This window comes from Melanostigma gelatinosum (assembly GCF_949748355.1).
Source record: "Melanostigma gelatinosum genome assembly, chromosome: 20".
Classification (NCBI taxonomy): Eukaryota; Metazoa; Chordata; class Actinopteri; order Perciformes; family Zoarcidae; genus Melanostigma; species Melanostigma gelatinosum.
In genome coordinates, this window is record NC_136653.1 from 11,701,788 (window position 1) to 11,723,452 (window position 21,665).

At 42.3% G+C, this 21,665-nt stretch overlaps 1 protein-coding gene across 4 annotated transcripts in view; it reads right to left on the reverse strand.

Annotated features, from left to right (window-relative positions):
- mllt10 (MLLT10 histone lysine methyltransferase DOT1L cofactor) overlaps nt 1-20,804 on the reverse strand; it is a 42,937-nt gene extending 22,133 nt beyond the window's left edge. For 2 of the 4 annotated variants that reach the window (XM_079291693.1, XM_079291692.1), the window contains exons 1-7: nt 20,431-20,804; nt 15,142-15,221; nt 11,286-11,340; nt 8,617-8,726; nt 8,382-8,485; nt 8,040-8,133; nt 242-340 (exon numbers count right to left, since the gene is read on the reverse strand). In XM_079291693.1, the coding sequence (XP_079147819.1) occupies nt 242-340; nt 8,040-8,133; nt 8,382-8,485; nt 8,617-8,726; nt 11,286-11,340; nt 15,142-15,221; nt 20,431-20,593 (705 nt within the window). In that variant the 5' untranslated portion in view covers nt 20,594-20,804. The remainder of the gene's footprint in view (nt 1-241; nt 341-8,039; nt 8,134-8,381; nt 8,486-8,616; nt 8,727-11,285; nt 11,341-15,141; nt 15,222-20,430) is intronic. The other 2 variants (XM_079291694.1, XM_079291695.1) reach the window with 2 other exon arrangements.
- Between the last annotated feature and the right edge of the window lie 861 nt (nt 20,805-21,665).

Below are 21,665 nucleotides of genomic sequence, written 5' to 3' on the forward strand. Positions count from 1 at the left end.
CCATGAGAAGCAGCGGAAACAAGGAAAGAGAAAGTTATCAAAACAATGCCGGTTTAGAGAGGGAGGACCAAAAATGGGAGAAAGGTCAGCGGGAGGACAGGATATGTAAGCGATACAGAAGAGCAACAAAGGTAAATCAAGGTGGAGGGAAAAAAAGCCACCCATCCCTGCTGTAATATTTAACTAGCTCAGTCAAAATTCACCAAAAGAAAAGGAGAGAGGAGCGGAGGAGTGCCCTCACCTTGTCCGGGACCAAGATATTAGGAAGGACAAGGGAGGGCGACATGTCCATAGAGATCTTCTTATGTTTGGGTTTGTGCCTTTCCCGCTCCTTGTGTTTCTGAGCATGGAGAATAGAGAGAAAAAAAAGGAGAAACAGATGAGTGAAGCTGCTTAAGACAGGATACAAAGAGGAGAGAAATAAAGATAGAGACACAGAGAAAAACAGACCTCCCACAACCCTTATTTCATAGCCCTCTGCATTTTGAGGAACATTGGGAAAACACTGACTACAGAGACACACCGGATCATATCCGTCAGTGGGAATGAGTTATTAGGCGAAGCTCAGGATATAAGCACAAAAGAGGAAGTGTGTGTGTGTGTGTTTGGCTGATAGAAAGAGAGGAGCATTATATTTCAAAGGCTCAGTCTGAGATGAAAGCTAAGAGATCTACAAACACAAAGAGAGTGATGGAAGAGTGATAAAGAATGGGCAGGAGGAACAGGAATTCAGCACGCTGCAGTTTAGAGCAGAGTGTGTCGAAGTGGCTCTTGCCGCTCACACGGTCTCATCGTTTCATCCAATCATATCCTCCTCCTCGGACCACCACGGCTCAATTTACACCCTTTGCTATCACACGCACGCCGCCGCCACCCTCCTCTCGCACCCCTGAGGTGGCGACTGGGTGCCAGTGCATTTACACCTCGCGTGCGCACCCCTGACACCTCCCCGCACAGGCATAGAGGCAGACAGGTGCACGTATAATCTCTCTCACACACACACATACGGACACACTCTCGAAGATAGGCGGTTGAATTTATGCAGCGATCCTGTGACGACGTGGGACTCGACATGCTTGCGATGCTCAGTGTCACGACAACTCTAAAACACCAGAAAAAGCCCCTCCCCCATCCCCCCCCCCCCTCCCTCCCAGGATGCATGAAGGCTGGTGGCAGTTAAGCCAGACTTCCTCTATGTGTAGCAGTTAACTGTAATCTAACCCAATGCTAAGATTCTGCGGTTACACAGATGTTGCGTTCTCTTTGTGTCCGTATAACCTGGAACTCTTCTCTTCGTGTTTAATTTAAAGTAGCTTTAAAGTTGTTGAAATCTTCTTATTAGATGCTGCCTCACAGTATCATGCACATAGTGTTCTGTAACAGTTACTTTTCCTTTGAAGCTGTGCGTTAACATTGACTGCATGTTTTGTGGTTGCACCATTCTAACAAATTGTTGTGCTTAATTTTCTACACATTGTTTCTTTTCACCCCTGGCGATTATTTTCAACTAATCAAGTAACTGTTAAGTCTAAAACATCAGAAAACGGATGCAAAAATCACATTTCCAACAGCCACGGGTGGCGTCTCAAACAGCATCTAATGGCAACAAAAAAGGAGAGATGATACTGGAGAAAAAGGAGAGAGAGAGAGACATGAGGTAAATTCTTTTGGATTCTCTTGTTGTTTTTCATTGACATTCCAGAGGTAGGTGTTGATGGACAGAGGCTGAGCTGAGAGGGTCGGATAACACACACACACACCCGAAGCACTGGGCGTGGGAAACATAACACACACACAATGTAACCCTGACACACCCTTATCAATCAGGTCAATTGATTATACAGGCAGAGACAAAGCCTTTCAGCGTGTCCTTTCCCCGCTTTCTCTGTCGCTGACCATTAGCAGCCCGATCATTTGACATGTCCGAGTGGTCTTTGAGGCCGTGTGGGGTAAATATGAGCGGTGGCAGAGAATGAGGGCCACGTCTATTTATCAACACACCCCACGAGCAACGAGCAATACCACGGTGGGCTGAAATCCTCTTCGTCTATGTCCAACGCTGGTCGTGGGATTCTAAACTGGGACGCTCACTTCCAAGGAGGCAAACACTATTCCTTATAAAAGGTCTTTTTACTGTTCGGAAAAAATATATACGTGCCTGGAAATTTCTTTAGTGTGTCTGGTAAACATAAGCATCTAGAGTTTTGCTTTTGGGTCACTAAAACTAAATGCAATAAATTAGGGCTTTAACTATCTATTGATCGATCATTCTCTCAATTCTCAAATATGACAGTGAACAACGGCCATAAATAACTCACAGATGCAAGTTGATTGTTTTAACCAACAGTCCTATTGTCATCGAATAAAACAAAGGAAAGCAGCAAATCCTCACATTTTAGAGACTGAAACCAGACCATGATTTTACTTGATAAATGACTTAAAATAATAAATATACTATATCTAATTATTATTAATAATATAATAAAAACTACCTAATGACTTGTTTGATCATTGCATTAAATCAAACGGCCTTCTGAACTGCACACTGTGTATACACCTGTGGTACCTTTCCTTGCTGTAATGCACCTAGATAACATTACATTAAACTTAGCTTGGTTATGTACGAAATAAGAAATGAAGGGCCTGTACCAATGATGCAAGATTTTGATGTAATATGCATCTTAAATGCATCACAAGTTAACACAATGGCCTCAGGAGGAAGATGAGAGGCTGCAGGCACAGAGAGGAGGAGGGCTGAGGTAAGGCGAGGGAAGACGAGTGGAAACGGAGGAACAGGAAGTAAGGGGTAAAATAATCCGCCCAGGCTTAGCAGGAATTCCCCTGTGCAGTTTCCTGCAGGATTTCTGACCAGCCATTGTGTGTGTGTGTGTGTGGTGTGTGTATTTCCTGCAGGCCTTTTCTAAGTGGCCAGTGTGGGGATCTTTTAGCCCTTGCTGTTTGACTGCAGGGTCTAACATGAGGTGGGTATACATCCAGAGCACATAAATGTATGAGTGGATGTGTCGACACACACCCGAGCCCAATGATCTCTGACCCTGGAATGTGGATGGAGAGTATGCATGTGTGTGTGTGTGTGTGAGAGAGAGACAAGTGAGATACTACTGCAAATAAGGCGGTAATAACAAAAACCAGGGCTGACGGCCAGGATAATATGTGGACAAATCCTCACGCACAAAGACAGACACAGACACACACAGACACACAGACACACACACACACACACACACACACTTTGTCCGACACAATGACTAAGTAGCCAGATAAAACGTCACACAACATGCTAAATGTTTAATTTGGATTCCACTAATTACTTTATGAATGAACACAATGAAACATCTATTGTCTTGTTTCATGCAAAGACAATTAAGGACAACTTAAAAGATGGAAAGGGGAACTCAAAGCATCAAAGTCTATTTGGATCAGCAGCATCATCAACAAAATCTGTACGGAGCGGTCTGCATAAACCCAGGGTTATAAATAAATGCAGACTCTCATCAGAGCATGAGCATTGTTTGGTAAAACATGAGAAAAACAAGCTTGGTTGAGGAGCTGACTTCCTCTGATTCTAGAGCGGTGGGGCTGACTGCAGGGCCAAGAGACACTTTCAATTTGCATCCCTTCCTCCTTCCTTCCTTCCTCATCTGAAAACACCAAGCTAACAAAATACCATGGTGCATATTCAGAGAAAAACATATAACTTCATGCAGCCATATCAAATTTCAATCATTGGTCCATTATCTCTGATATCTGCCCTCTGTATCAGTTGTTGTACTACTGTGGTGTAAACAGATTTGACCCAAAACTTGTTGCAGTAAGACATACAACACAGGAGGCTAATATGCTTGCAGAGCAGAATTTTTAATTAGAAGGTTGCTGCCGCCACTTGCACTACTTTTATTTGTGATGTTTCACTGCTGGTTTACATTGTCGATACAGGCAATTTCTTCCCAATGCAGATTTGAAGCATCCCCTTTCTGAATTGAAATGGGTAAACTCGACACATCAACGCCAACTTTCAATATTTGGATCCTGTAAACTCTTCCCAGTGATTGCTTCTCAAGAAGGGAGCAAGGTTGAGTGTATTTTCAAAGTGCCGTCCAGAACAGGGCACATTGTTGGAGAGTTTGGTGGAGGGAATCAATGACACTGAACAGAGAACTCTCTTAACCAGCTTAACTGTGAAGGGACAGTCATGTACATTATTCTAATACTGGTGCAATAGAGTATCAATCATCATGGTGCTTTTTGAGAAGGATTCAGTTTGAGAAAATTCAGCTCAACCCCGTCCTCTGTTGGACAAGGGATTGGTAAAAAAAAAAAAAAAATTGTGGAACAGATGACTTGACACCTTCTGTAAATTCCGATTATTCTCAGCCCGTGATTACATGTTCTGCTAACAGCTGTGACTGATTAAGTCACGCTAATGCAGCATTCATTAGAGGCTGGCGTCGCTGGTGGGTGTAGGTGGGCTGCAGTCAGACTAGCAGCTGAAAGCCAATCCAAATGCAATTGCTGCTGGCTCTGTGAAATACAATTCCAGCACTCACTTGGAAATCAAATGAAAGCACTTGTGTGCTTTTTAAAAAGGCCTTAAGTTAAACTGAAGGACACGTTGATGCGTTGTTACGCGTGACATTTTTAAACTCCCAACTGTCAAGGTGGTAAGCTCGAATCAATAACATCTATATAGCATAGTTTTTTTTGTTCTCAGGAAAATATTAATTACACATTTAAATAAAGATATCAAATTAATTACTTTCAAGGCCATTCGTGCATTTCAAAACATTTCAATATCAGTTTTCTGAAATCAACTGACTTAAAAGTGATTATCAACAGCCAGGGTAGACATTTGTTGGGGTTTTGGTTAAATATACACCTATCTACCCTGCCTGGAGAGCCCTAAACATATTACTACATTCGTTAATCAAAACCACACACCTCTTTTCTCCATTTCCCTCGTTAACTCAAATAACATGCCTCCCGACACTCCGCTTGTCATAAATAAAAGTAAATGTTCTGCCAATATATTCAAAGATCATCTCCAGAAATGCTCATTACGGAGCCATTATTAGAAGCACTGAAAGGTATTAATGCTCTTACTGCGGTATGTGCCTGTCCCTCCACGGTGGGAGCATGTTTCATTGTTTTGAGGCATAGAGAGGGTGAGATCTGAGGGCCGTCATACCTTCTTGTCCATGTCTGGGGGTCTCTCCATACACTGAGAGGAAGAGTCACTTAAGCTTTGAGACATACTACCACAGCCCCTGCTCCTTCGCTAAAGAGGAACTCAAAGTTACTGGATTAGGTCCAAAGAAGAGTCTGAAAAAATAACTCTGATATATATTTAAAAAATAAATAAAACTAAAAAAGGCTGATTGAACTCAAAACTGAAAAACAGTCAAAAAGCATTGTGCACAAACGTGGTGGTTATAAAAGAAAAAACTAAATACACCACTGTATGAAAGGCTATTCCTTTTTTCAACTTTCATTGACCAAATGTAACCATTTCAGTGTTGAATAACCTTCATGAACACACATTAGAATAAACGATCAGGATCGGGGGCAGCAGTGAAGACCCACACAACCACGAGCTGTGTTTTATCGTTCCTCCTTTGCCAAAACTCAGATCTGAAGAGGCATCATGGGACATTTCCGAGGGGGTCTTGTGTATCGATCCCAGTCAAAGTCGGATTGTTTCTCGCTCGTAGTACCGGTTGCCATGGTGATAAAGAACCACATCCTCAAATTACAGCCAAATTACCTCCAGGCATAGATCAAGGCGTGTGTTTACCCAGTCTATTCAACAGTACAGATCTATGACCAGAGACTGCTTCTTCTGGCATTTCATGTAAAACGGACTCTCCGGGGCAACATGGTGCACCATGGGATAAATCCTCCTCTTCTGGCCTCACACACAGCTCATTGTCTGAGTCATGTGGCAATCTCTTCCCTTTAAAGGAGTCTCTCAATCTGGGTTTACAAACTGACATACTGTATGCAATTCATCAATTACTGATCCGACTGAAAAGCACTCGATTATCATTCAACCTCGCAGGACAAGTTAAAAAAAACTCCAGTGTAACAAGTGCATTAACACTGCTTATAAATAAAGGGGAAATTATTCACACAGTCTTGATGAAATCAACAACACACAAAGATAATCTCAAATTTGAGATTAGATTTGGATACCGACAGAGTCCGGTCAAATACCATATGTTGCTAACATGCCGTAAACATCCATCAAGTGGTGTTTTATGAAAGCCACTCTGCTAACAACATTGCTTTCCTTATCATTGATTCCCTCGTACATTCCTGCCATCCATACAATCCCAGCTTAATGACATTATGCCCCAGCATCCAATTCATCCATTCATACACGATCAATAGAACAGCACGAGTCTTTTCATCAGCATTTGTTAACATTGCAAAATGTCATATATCTGTGTGTGTGTGTACACACTATAAAGCCCGTCCTGTGTTTCCATCCTACTACTGTTCCAGATATCATAATTGTTAAGTCACGCTCCTGTTTTTCTATATTTGCGTCCCTCCAGCAACTGATGCAGTGTGTACATGCATACATGTGTATGTATACGTTGCAATAGGTTGTTATTAACTAAGAAGCGGAACAAAATCAGGAAAGCAACAAGACGTCTCTACAGTGAATGCGGGGGCTGAAAACATATTCCTTCTGCATATCCTGCATTTCAGTGTTGATATGCCTATCCTTTTCGTTCTTCTCTTATCTGATGGAATTCTTCTCGACAGTGGGTCAGCTATCCACCCATCAGGTTTGCATTATGCCGGTCGCATCATCAGTCTACAAAAGATAAGGTAGCAATCATGGACAAGAAACCAGCAATCCGCCAATTAGGAGTGAATGCGAATTCTTTGTCAAAAAAACCTCCCAAGAGCAGACAAAATAAACCGTTTTTCTGCCTTCTCTGGGTAACTTTTATGCTCTTAACACAGACAGAATCTGAAAAATGGAATTAGCTGTAAAACGCGGAATATCATAGAATTTGTGAAACTGTGGATGCAATATAGGAAAATCTGGGAGTTTTCCTTCCATTATAAGCATTTTGTTCACAGGTTCAGTTGTTGAACCGAAAAAAAAAAAAAGACGATGTTGTCTTTGTTTTGGTTTAACTTTCGAGTAACCTGAGGCAACCATGGGCCACTGATAGAGAGATTAGAGGCACCAGGAAGAGAGGAGGAAGACGAGTAGATGGAAAGGGGTAAAGGACTCATTGGTCCGGTGCAAGAGGAAGCAGATGGGGGAGAAAGACAGATGGAGGGAAAGAGGGCAGAGGCCAACAGAGACCGGAAACTGACTAAAGGAGGGCGATGGCCAAGCAGGAAAGAGAAACCGTCCACGGAGGAAAGGACAAAAGATAGAGGAAGGGAAGAGGAGAGTAGTGGTATAAAAAGGGGACAAGGATGAGAAGAGCTAAGGGAGGGAGGAGCTCAAGAAAGAGGGCAGAGGTGATGGTGGGTCATCTCTCAGCAAACCATTCACAAGGTGAAAGGTATATTTCTCACTGTGTTACAGGTGAACCAATGTGTGTGTTGTGTCTACATAGCCATCAGTGCTTGGAGTTAGTGGAAAAAATATCAATACCTCATTGAAATAGTTAATAGACAGGCAACCTTCAAGACACACTCGTGCATATAGATGTAGTCATGTACAACACACACACAAGTCATAATGGTGTCATACTTAAAACTATATAGAACTGGGATCAATGCTCGGCTATAAAGGAAACAGTGTATCCATGAGTCTAGTACAAATGTTTACGTGTATGTTACTATCATAGTTATAAAAACACAAGCTAGCTCCTCATTTAATAAGTGCAATCAATCATTAATCATCTTAAACTAAATACCAAATCAAAATACTTAAAAATCTAACTTGCAGAAATTGGTTATGGCCAGAAAAAGAAATCAGTTGAGCAGAAAGAGATATTGTGATGTGTGAAGTTGTGGTTTAAATGTGACAAACATACGAGTACACGTACCAATTTGCTGTGGTGGTACTTGCAATATCCACAGTACTTGACATTGTCTGCGTCCGATCCTTGTTCCTCACATAACAACCCCGCAAACTGGGCACTGTGTCAGAGCGCAGCGTAAAGCAAATTAAATGTTAAGGAAAACAATAAGAAATAGGAGAAAACTTTTCATCATTCATGTGTAACGTTGTAACACAATAAGAATCACATTGCCAACACGTGATGTGAAGGGATTTGTACTCAAAAGTATATCAAATCTTCAAGTCTGTACTTGAGTGTGAGTGAAGAACTGAAGAAACAATCTCCTTCTTTGTCTAGTGAGCTTGATGTGATGTGACCGGGTCTCACCATGTGACATGGAAGGCCTGCCTGCAGCCATGTTTGTTGCAGGTCATACAGGCTCCAGAGGCTGCTTTACTCTCTCTGCCCTGGTCCTCACAGATGTAGCATGTCTACACACACACACACACACACACACACACACACACACGTAAGAGATTATATTTTCACTCAGTCCCTCATACTTACATTGTATTATGCGATTTTGAGACATGTGAAAATGCAAAGACATATTTTGTTTTACCTTGTTGTAGCGATCGTGTGGCACGGACTGGAGTACTATTGGCTCCATAGTCGAGACATTGGCGAATTCCACTTCAGGTATGTAAAGGGCACAGACTACATGGGCCCAGCCTGCAAAGACACACACAAGCCACCATCAACGGCTGCACATATACGACAGCAAAAAGGTAGTTTGTGACAACATGTCAGATGTTAAACCATCTGTGAATATCTTGAATATGAACAAGAGTGAGAGAATTGATGTTAATTATCGATTTGTTTCATTCGTTGGTTGCAAAGAACAGATGACCTGAAGAATACGATCAAACAACACCAGGACAGATGATGATGGGCCCATCTCACATCACATGACGCATCATCTCATCAGTCGCTATCGGCTCAGTGCTGAACTAAAATCTATATTTAAATGTGTTCCTCGTCAGTCCATGAAACTTTGACAACAAACCAAAAGTTGCAGTACGAACTCCAAATGGACAAGACCAGACGGGAATGATGGATAATACTTCTTTGGCCCAAACCAAGAGAACCAAACACAACCATAACGTTGTCTGGAGCTAACCCAACTAATTGATGCGGTGGTGACTTAAGAGGCTTTGCGTTTCCACAACAATGCACGCATCATCGTGGCTGCTAACTCTCCTGGACGGGTGAACTGTGGATTTGATCTGAGCCTGTTTCGCAAATACCCTGCAGCTGGCGATAAATAATGGATTCAACCTGTTTGTGCATCGCTTATCGCTTGTTAGGAACTTCAACCCCCAGCACTCCTGCATGGAAGGTACTAATCCCGTCTGTTAAAGGTCAATGCTCGGTTAAGAAGGGTCGGCTATTGGTCAGAGGAAAAATTATTAATTAGCATCCCTAGTCTGGAGCCAATATTAATATGTCAAATTGCAGTTTTTGGTTACATTCACATAAAAAAAAAAGAAATCATGAATCAAACTGAGCTCAACTTTGAAATGCTGAATCTTAAATGTGTAAATTTGCAACTTGGTAGTTAATCTATCCAAGTAGCAGTTTATTGAGCCCTAACACACACAGCTGCTTGTCAGTGAAGACAAACCGGGGGCGGTGGAATGACAGTGGGGCATGGTGGAGTGGCAGTAAAATTGACGACAAGCTGAGGAGGAGCAGAAGGCGGTCAACGGGAGGTCAAATGGAGGTGGGAGTCTCCTGCCACACTGGAGGTGTCTGTTTTTCCCCATAGCGCAAACAAAAACAGGCTTAAACTTACAGTTGAACCCCTGACCTGCCTTTGACCTGCTGTGCGGGACAGGGGTAGGAGGGCAGAGGGCGGGACGGAGGGGAGGCAGCGGGTGTGAAATGGGGGGTATGTTGTTGTTTTGAAGTGCCTCCAAGAATCTGGAAGAGGCCTATAAAACGGGACTATAAAAGTGGCACAGCCTTCCTCCTCAAACTGAGCATTCACGGTGTTTCCCCCTAAAAACCTAACAAAGCATCCCTTCACAAACATGCCTTACTCCCAGAAGCTATCACAGTCAGACAATGAGCTTACATTTTTTTGACAACAGTGTGTTATCAAGTTTATTTAAAAAAAAAACGAGTTTCTCTGTAAACCACAGTAAAACCATGACACCAACACCAGGTAAAAAACAAGCTTTAGTTCATGTTGTTCTTACCGTAGCAGGTAATGAACTGCATGTATAGTGAAGCCACATCTATAATTAGAATATGCTCAGGAGTGACGGCACCAATTTTCTATGATGCCACATGTTGAATATTTCTTAGCACTGACTTGTAGGACGTGAACTTGATGCTGATTTTAAAGCGCACTCGTTTCCATTAAAAACCCTTAAATACACAGATGTGAGAGATTATGTTTGAAACCTTTTAGTGTGCAACTTCTTTCAACTTTGTGTGTTATCTTGAAACTCCTGCTTCAAAGAGGGCACCAATATTTATTGGGCAACTGAATGAGAAAAAAAAGAGGCCAGGACAAGCAGCTGTTAACGGAACTCCTGTCTCCCTCTTTGTCTTTTCTTTCGTCTCGGCGATGTTAAGATCAAACACCCATTCTAGACTAATCCCTCGGCTCAGCTGTTGTTTCAGTCGGGACAGTAATAAAGCAACTACCACACAGATCAACAAGTGAAGAGGAAGTGACAAGAGCAGAGGAACGGACGGCGTGGGGAAAGAGATGGTGAGAGAAAAATGGGGAGGAAAAAGAGAGGGAGAGAGAAGGGTCATGGGAAGGGTAAAATAAAAGAGAAAGTAGTAAAACGGTGTGTGTTAGTGTTGTCCTGATGCCTCCCTGCAGGCCTGGACACAATCCCACAGCTGTGCCTCTCTCCCCGACTGACTCTCTCAAACACACACACACACACACACACACACACACACAGACAGAATATTTACAGTCTCCACCAAACTGACCTCCCAATGAACCCAGAGAGGAGACTCCTCACAGGCCATGCACTATACTCATCCTGGCCCGCCCCCTCATAAACACACACACATAAAACATGGACTGGCAAGGACGGCAGAGAGAGGCTACACACACACAACAAACAGCAACATAACTCTCCCAGCACGCTCACACCCCCTTAAACTTGCCGGTGACATAGAATGACAAAATACACAAGAGGCTCACCACAGTTGTGTGTCTGTGTGTGCGTGTGTGTGCGTGTAAGTAGCCGAGAGGGATTCTACCTCCGTTGTCTGTCCTCTTGAGGGCTCCATCTTTGTGGGGACACAGCTCACATCTCTGTGGGTAAAGAAGACACAGCGGGTCAGAAACATCATCCTCTACTGAAGGGGAGGTGAGCACAAAAGTATGACAAATATGCCGCTATGTGAGATAAACTGCCAAGTGGCCCTGACTGAGCACAAGGCCAGAAACTCTACGGGAGGACACCCTCACTACCTGCCACCTAAGCTTGTTTCTGTCTCCAAGTGTGTGTGTGTCAACAACAAGTCACAGTGCAGTTATCTCTGCTGCTGCTGAGCTTGACAATTCAACTGTTCCTCAACTTACACATAAGGTGGTGCTGCTCGTCTTAAGGCCGACACTACATGTTACAAAAAGCACTGTGTGCGCGCGTAGAAAGGCTTTCATGTCTTCTTTTCTTCTCCAACAAATAAATTGCCGTTGCGTGTTTAAATACACACTTCACCAAAAAATAAAGTCAGTAAAGGTGCTTCCTCTCCACATTGCATAATTCATCTTTCTGAATAGCTGTCTGTATACCATTACTATACTTGTTATATTTACTATGATGTTCCGTTTAAAAAGTGTATAAATGTATTCACTCAATCTACAATCTGTCTGAATTTGGCACCTGTGGACTACTTTCATTTATTTTTTTAATCTCGTAAAAAACATTCAAATGCTACAGGTGCTGATGAAAAAATAGCTTCTTGGCTAACTCTGGTGCATTTACAGCAATGTTTGTATTAACGTGCACTGTGCCTTATCAAGTAAACCAATAAATAAAAAACCTACCTACCTAATATTACTTTGTCAGGAAAACAAGGCAGAAACAGGAAGTTAAGTACTTTACAGCATTCATTTTTCATTTTTATCAAGGACACCGCCACTGATTAAATTGCTGGTTCTAGTTATCTGCTAACTTTGCACACAATGTAATTCTTTGTGAACACACACATACAGCAAGTCAGCAGATCATTCCTAGCACCTGTACCAACAGCTACGCGAGTAAATCTTGTCCCGAAAATAATCTCGACGGGTCCTTACAAGTTTGCCGAGGTCATATTAAGTTGAAACTCAGCAAGCCATACCAGTTTGTGGCTTACGCGCCAAGTTTTACGAAAAGACCAAGTCTAATACGGAAACTCCTCAGACAAATTCAGATCAGTCCTGAGCAACGCGATTGAGAGGTCTGTGGAGAACGGGTCAGCCCAGCAATGAGTGGAAACGCGGTGCTTTCCAGGGCCACGTTCCTGCCTGGGCAGCAACATCTTCACAAGCTGTTAGGATGCAGACTACATAGCTTAATGTTCACTTAATAGGCCACACACACACAACATGTGTATGTGTTAGTGTTGGTGAACTGAACACGCACAAACAGCATTTAAGATAATCTTTTATAAAGCTTTACAATCCGGATTAAATAATATGATTTGGTGAAATATGATGGTAACTGGGGCAGAATACAGATTGTGGGCTGACAGGCTACGGTCTGCGGGACAGTGCAGACCTCTAATATCATTCCTCTACTTTGCCTTTGATACAGCTGCTTATGCCAAGATGTATAGATTTAAGATGAAACGGTAGACATGGTGGGCTAAACAACACAATCATGCTTCTGAAGTCTCAAGTTAAACAATGTTACTATTTTAATACAATACAACGTATTCTTAGATCCCCTGTTTTAAAAAAGCCAAAAGGAGTTCATTTTCTTTGGTGGAAATGTTCTCATTACACATGTGACTACTTTTTGGCAATGATGCACTATATTTCCGGAACAACCGAATCACCCGAACACTACAAATAGAACGAGAAGAAAATGTCTGTATCTCAGAAACTGCAACGAGCACAGTCAAGTATTTGGTACTTTTGAACTGATAACAAATTGAATATCAAAAGCTACGCACACATATGCAATGTAAAAACAAATTATATGGAAAACATATTAATATACACAATGTTAGTGGTTGTCATTTTTTTCTAAATCCTGACGTTGACTATTGATAAAAGTGGAATTTTTCATGTGATCTAAAAATGTAGTACCGTTAGATATTTGTCCAAAGTATGTCCGTACCATGATGCTTTTTTTCATGCCAAATGACTTATTTACAAGAAACTTAAAAAAACATCTCTGGTAAACACAAGAGTTTTGTACGATTCTTTGTGGAGAAACTCAGATTTAAAGATCTGTCAATTAAATCAACTAATAAGGATGAGGATGTTTATCGTCATCGTAAAAACATTCAACGAAATTAAGTCTAATGGTATAAATGTTAGTCGACTAAGGCTAAATCGACAATAATACGTTTTCGTTTTAAAATCTCCACACGAGCGCTTCAGCACCGTTTTAGAAATGATTTGCGTCCATACTAACACACCTGAAAACGAATATCACATGACCAGTCACGTGAACTGGGCATGCGGGTGCCGGTGTAAACAGGAAGTACTGTAGATTGGTTGCTGAGCTACAGAATACACAACAGAGTACTATTGTACTGTTTAATAATAAAAGTTTGTCCTTGATCCTTGAGATCTTCCTCTACATTTCTCTCACTCTCACACACACACACACACACACACAAACTGACAAGTTATATTTTTCAAACGTAGTTACAAGGCCGCAGGTCTCTCACCAAAAATGCACTTATTAATCAAAGTTACTAGATCATGGGTAAAGAACTTTGGTCAACACCCGTCTCTCACTCGTTTCCCCTTGGTTTCATTGTCTGTTCTCACACTCGTAGCTCGGCCGGGTGGCTGGAAGTCCCCGTCTCACTGGAGAGCATTTATGCTTTTGTTCATTTACAGTTTCTTTGTGAACGTCACAATAGTTTTGCAGAACAAATTAAGCATTGATAAGAACAGGAAAGATTTGTGTCCATTGTCCCTCCTCAAAGCCGCAAACCATGACTTCAAACGTCCACTCCACATAATAAGAATAAGAATCAGGGAAGGACACGTCATGACTGCTAAGACCCAATCAAGCAGCAAACCTAGGTCCTCGTTTTCAAAAAAAGTCTCCGTTTCTGCCTTTCCACGCGACAACACAACCCCGGACCTTTCAAACTAGCGTGGGGGTCAGACATAAAATGTAGCAAAAGATATGCGTGGGTGTAGCCTAAGAATTGATTTGGTCGAGGACATCTCTACGCTAGACCAATCAGAACAAATGCTGTGGCATTTTTCCATATCATACTAATATAGTTCATTTTGTCAAATGTAACGGCCAGCTCCCAGTACATCTGAACTAATTTTAGTTTGTCATATATTAAAATAATCATAAATAGTTCTGTCAAATAGAACACAAACAAAACTGCCCCCAAAACACTGCTGCATTGTTCTGCATTTTCATTCAGATTTGTAGGGAAATAGATTTCCTTTCACCCAGCAGTCCATTGAAATGATCTTGAACAACATGACGTGGGATTTTCCAGAGCTAAACGGTAACTGTAGTGCAAAACAATGGTAGAAAAAGAAGTTCTGGTCATCAAACGTAACAGTGACCCCCCCTCTCCCTTGCTTTGCATTTACTCACATGACCGACATATCCAGAAACAGTGGACGACTCGCACTCAGAACGTTCTCAAAAAATGTTCTCAGCAGCACAAGATATGATATTGGCTACCCATTGAGATGAAATAGTGCCTTCGACATGCACCGTCTTGTTATTTTAGGAGCTTTGTAGCATGCCCTTTGAACAGACTCGCCGATGATTCAAGGCCCAACCTATTTTCTCGGCACATTTACAAATGATAGCGCTGCGCGGGAGCACGAGGTCCGCCGTCTCCGACAGACAGTCCTGTTATTCCAGGAGTTTACTCATAAATGATGAATGGATAGATAGATTCTGTGACTCACCACACGGGCCGCTCTCTCCTGAGATTCACACTTTCTGCAGAACCACGGACCAGTGGGCACCTGCACGATGCCATAGCAGGCTGAGGAGAAACGGAGGGGGGACGTTTGAGTAAGTCATCACAACCTCAACAAAAGACTACATTTGATACCACAGAATACAATCACACAGGGATAATGAAACCACACCAGATCTGACTGCACTCCATAAAAATCTGTACAATATCGCACACGCCAGTGCCAGAAGGTAAACTCGAGACTAAACTGGTTTGAATGCAGAACTGAACGGTGTGACAGATTGTTGAACACGCTGCTGTTGTTTTTATATATCGCTCTACTGACAGCTGACAGTTTGCCTGCACTACAAAATATTTTAGGCCCGAGGGGACAATAACTGGTAATGCATTGTTAATGTCAACACATATAGGAATCAATGATAACCGTTTGCTTTACGCTAATGTTGCCAAGAGGCTGCATTTAAACAGCCCACTCTACTTGACCTCATCCACACATTTCTATGAAAAAGTCAAAAGAAAGGTTGTATTTTAGAGATTAAACAATACCAAATACTCAAAATATTACAGGTAGAAGTAACTTTGTATTGTACTCACTGCTGTGTGGATGCTACATGAACAGGGTCAGAGAGGACACTTTCATATGTTCTCAACGCATTAGCAAACAATAAAATTGCCAAGACGGACTGCAACGTCAAAACCACACCGAGTTCTTTCACCTTGAGGTATAACCTAGTTTCACGGATGCTTACGCGACTCAGATTTAAAGTTGCAGTACAGACGGTGATCCCCTAAATACAGCAGCACTACCCTAAATAGCCTACCTCTACACATTTTCAGATTATCTCTGATCAGACCAGAGCCCATAATCCAATAGAATAAACAGCTATAATCCAAGTTTCTCAGAACAAAACACCCAAAGGTTAGTAAATTCAAATGAAGGACCTGACCAGACAAAACAAGGACCAGTTGGTTAAGATATTCTGCACACAGTGCACACTTTTTAATAATTATGGCTGGCTCACGTAAAAACGTGCCATGCTAACCAATCGCACGTAGAGTATGGAAATGCATTTATGCTGTCTGAACTTTTCGCTAAGATTTAGAGGAGACCTCAAACACAAGAGCAATGAATTTGACACAATGTTAAGAGATTGTGGAGGGGCCACAGAACCATAGATTGATTTTATTTAAATGCTATGAATTCCAGCAAAAAGATTTTTTGACTAAAAAAGTCTACTGTTTTAAATTTAAAATGATAATAATTTCACGATGGAAGTTGAGGATTCTCAACAGTATATTGACTAATGTCTTGCATTACTTTCGGTGTTCATTGCAATGCAATATTACAAATGAATGTACAGTATATTTTCTTCCAAATACTCTTAACATTAGTAAATCGTGTACATAGTTATAGTGTATGTTGTGATACTCTCCCATTCCCAGTGAAGCACTCAGTCTCGCCTGGCTCTGTTTAGATGCATCTCTGGATTAAACAAAGTTGTTTTGACAGATATCTAAATTATTCAAATTTGGAAAAAGTGCTCGAACTGATTAATGTCTGCTGAAATTTAGAAACTCATTTGATATTGTTGAATGTTGCGAATGAATCTTTTCTGACAAACCTGTTTCATTTAAACAGACGCTGTCATGACTGTGGTTCAGGGGCAGCTCTGTACAAGGTAACGCATGAAAAGACAGCGCTGACTATTCTTCACAAACACAGTACAGTCTGCTTACAGTAATTCACCAGAGGAGGAATAAGCGACTTTCCAATCAGACTCAAACTCTGACATACTTTCTGAGTTCCATGGACAGCTGTGAACATGTACTGCACGCGCAGCTCCATTCATTCAACAATTGAGGGCCCACATCAGTCTGGCGTTACACACAAGCACATTTCCAGCCCATCTATTGCAGTTATAGCAGCACCGCACCCTAATGTTGTGGCAAGGAGTTCAACTGCCATCTGTCTGTATTTGCATATCTCGAGAATCCTTTGCCCAATCTACTTCATACTTGGTGTGTGTATTGCTGGGGACCCAAGGGGCGGCTTTGTCAAATGTGGTGCAATTTGGACAGATGGTGGCGCTATAACAACAAACTTTACATTCTGGCCTGTAACTCTTGAACCCGAAGTCTCAAAAACAAAAATGATGTGGGTCCAGACGGATGGTAAAAGGTAAACAGACTTGTACTTGTAGAGCACTTTTCTAGTCTTCCGACCACTCTGAGCGCTTTAACACTACATGTCATTCACCCATTCACACCGATGGCAGGGGCCCATCAGCACTATCTAACCATTCATACACCAAAAGCACAGCATTTGGGAGAAATTTAGGGTTGCCCAAGGACACATCAACATGGACTAGGGGAGCCCGGAATCGTACCGCCAATCCGCTGAGTGAAGGATGACCTGGTCTGCCACTGAGCCACAGTCGCCCTAAAGGTGCGTTCACACCAAACACGGCACGAATTATTCGCGCGAGTAGATTACATACAAAGTCTATGCACAAATGCGATGAGACTGGAATGACACGAATTTGCGATGGCATGGCGCGTTCGGCACGCAAATTCGCGTCCAACACCAAAACGCGCGAGTTGAAATTTTTCAACTTCGGCAAAAATGGTGTGGCGCTGCGGCGCAATAGCCTATCAGCGCTAAGATGTTTCTCCTGTCATCACTGACGTCCTGCCTTTGTTGAATCAGGACACAAATACTGTAACCGTCTGTGTTCACCCAGAGCTCTACGATACCTCATATCAGTAGAGACCGGACCAAACCATGTGTATAAATGTGTGTGTGTAAACCATATGGTACAAACGATGAAAACGACGCTGCCGTATTTACGTCTAGATGACGTTATTGTGAGTGTTGATGGAGCTGCTACAATGTTAGCATAGCACCGATCGATCCGAGCTCCATTGAGAAAACAAGTATTTAAAAAATACTTTGCTTGTCGTCTTGTGGAGAGAACTAACAAAAAATGAATTGAGACTTTTTACAAATTGGCATCATTATGTAGTTATTTCGGAGTCCCTTTTTGTCGTTTTATTGCCTTAATCACAGCAAAATCAGTTTATTTTGTGTTCATACAGCTGTAGTAAACCAGCTGACGTGTGGCTTGCTAGACACAGTGAATACAGCTTGATAAAATCCACGGAGCTCCTCTGGACTATGTTATGAACCCAGACATGACGGTGTTTAGTTTCCCGTGATATCTGGGACTTCCACAACACGTACTAAGCAGAAATAGGTTATTTTTTCCATGGTTAATGGCGGACCGTTGAACGGATTTTGGGGCGATAAGCCACGCCCCCTCTCAGGCGCGTCCAGCGCGATTCACGCGAATGAACACAAATAGTTCCCGATCATTGGTGTGAACACGGCATAATAATCTATTCATATAACCCATGTCCATTTGCATCTAGATTGTTGTTGTTTTTTATTGTGTCTAGATCCGTTTCTTTGCTGCTACTCCAACAAATGTTGGGCAATTGTTGCTCAACTGCTTTGGGAAGGACTTATATTACAAAAAAAACCAATATCTCCTGAACGCTTTATACAGTTGCAACCACATTTGGTAGATGTGTGTGTATATGCTGTCTGGGTGTCACAAATGTGGTGCAATTTGGCTGTAGCGACATCATCTAACTGTAAATCAAGGAATCTCCATCTCCGTACGTGTGTGCGCCCTTCGCATATCTCGAGAAACATTCATTCGATCTACTTCACACTTTGTATTGCTGGAGACCCAAGGATGTGTACAATTGGTGCAATATTAACAAACGTTGAATAAACAAGTGAACAGTTCTCCGTGCCGCAGAGGAGGCGGGGCTTCAGGGCTCTGCAGACTTGAGTCGAGCAAGAAAATTAACCTGCTTTTCACTTGATTTATTAACTCGGTAAACATGAGTTTCCGGTCTCAATTGCTTGTTTCAAGTCTTCTTCAATATAGCATGATGTTTATTTAGTAAATTAAGATCCCAGTTGGCGTGAAATAGACAATAAAACTGGGTACGCTTAAGGGTGAGGCTTCCTTGTGGTTGACAGGACAGTACCACCGCGTCGTCCTGGCTGGGAGTCGTCCGTGTTTAAGACCTTTAACCATTATATTGTTTGTTTTCAATTTATGGAAGTTAACTGTAACATTTTGGTTGCCTACAAATTATCATCCAGCGGTCAGTTGTCTAAAGTGCCACTCGTTCGTGTCACTTCTGGTTGCAAAAAACCAAGACGGCGACAGATAAAAACCAAGATGGCGGTGGCCAATTTGCCGAACTCGAGGCTTAAAAGCAACAGTTTACAAATCGATGTGTGACAACACAGTGAACTACGTCCACTTGAATTGAAAACCATGAATTGGTGTATGGTTTCATCCCTAGTACACAATAATACATCAGTAATTATAATCCACTGCTATAATATACATTATTCTGAAATATGTTGATGTTGCTACTTTCACTCATGTTAAATATTGAAGTACTTCTTCCACCACTGCTTAAGACCAGCAAAGAGAAACTTTGTTTTTAACCTGGGTCAGATAAATGTAACATCTTTCTGACTAGATCTGAGTTTTAAAAATATGTAACAGCTGGTTTACAGACATGCTCCTGTCACAACTACTTGTTACAAAACAACCTGTGGTACAAGTGTGACTACATTGCTGACATTTCAAATACTTTTACTGTATCCCCCTGCGTTGGCAAATTGTCACATGGCCAGCTGTTAACTTTGTAAACACGGGACGTCATCTGAGTCATTTCGGGTGAGCAATGCATCACTGTCACAATACTAGAAGCTCTAGAGATCATCGTTTAGTGGATTCAACTTATCCAAATCCTGTACTCCCGACCTAAAAAGCAGTGTCTAATAAGTGTCTCTTCATATCCAATGCAGTTTGTAATATTATGCAGCAAGTTAATCCGGATTTTACGCAAATCGATGCGAGCTTCCCGCGAAGTTTAACGTACACCTTTTAGACGTGAGGAGGGTGACCCTCCTTCTTCCTCTGAATCCCACATGACATGTTCTGAGAGGAATACGGACAAAATGAGCACGTCTACAGCGGATTACAACAGGCATTAAGAAGACAGCCGCCGAGCCAAAGCGGTGGACATCGCTGCAGTGCGAGCAGAGCCTGACCTCAGCCTGGCCTTGGTGAAGGCAGGCGGAGGAGGCTGCAGGCGGAGCGCCCCATAACCTTGCAACAACACTACGCTAACTAGCCTGTGAGCTAACTGCTAGCTCCTAGCCGCGCTCGCGCCACCAGCTTACCTTGATGCACGGCGACGTTGCAGCCGTGTCCGTCGCAGTACACAAGCGGGTTTTCCGCCCACCCCCTCTCATCAGAGCAAACACAGCAACCGCCGATCATCTCCTTCATATTATTCTTCGACAACTCGTCGTCCGCCGCCAGACAACGCTCGCCGGAGACCATCTATGAGGAAAGCGGACATGCGGAGGAATACGATACAAAGATAAACCGAAACTGTGTCCGAAGACGCTCCTCTTCTCCGTGCTTTTGCCGCTTTAGGTCCCCGTGGGTCGAAATGTCATGCTTTGAAGGTATTTACGTCCCTTTTCGACACCGTATTTTCTCACCAAAACATCCACTTCACGGCGCGACGGTGAAGAGAAGGGGGGACTCTTCGAAGAGAACAGGAAATGCGTAATGACGCCAGGCGCGTGTGTGTGCGTGCCCTCTGACAGGAAGTAAAAGACGGATGTGATTGGATGGCCGAATGCAACGTTTTACTGACTCTCCACATGGCCAAGTTGCTTTGAAACTTTGTAGCAAAGAGACTTCCCTTAAGTTAACTCACTTAATTTGCAACATAGTTGCAACATGGAGGGAGGCAAATATGTGGTTAATTGCCAAATAACTATTAAAAGCAGAATGTTTAGGAAACAGATGTGAATGTTGACTTTAAAAAAAATGTTTACAGCAAGGACTGTAACTTCATTCTTGATCTGCTGAGGGGACTAAGATGAGATCGTGATGCATAGAGCAGAGCTGCATTGAAAATAAATGTGAATATCTCTTGCACCAAGTTCTGAGGTTTTACTTTCAGTGTGAGGATCATGTTAGATTATTTTACGCAATAGCTTAATTTAGAGTTGGATTGATTAGTCGAATAATCGATGAACGAAAATGAATTGACACAAAATTTGAGAATATCAAATAAGTCATTTTAAGCAAAATTATTCTGAAGTTTTTTTGTTTATTTTTTAAATCTCCCGGTGGTTGGGGTGCACAAATAACATTTCATCATAGCATCACAGTCGTTCGGCCTGCAAGGCTGTCACTTTCACACAGGTTCGGCTCATGTCAGGTTCGGCTCCCTCTATGCCACCTTCGCACCTTTCAAACAGAACAGCGAGGCTGAATACAGTCCTGCCCTTTTGCAGGCTGTATGTAAGGCGCTTATAACTCACACTTTGTCAAAAAATATGTATAATATCTGTTTGATACGGCCATTGACTGACTGCTGACTCACTACTTTAAACCG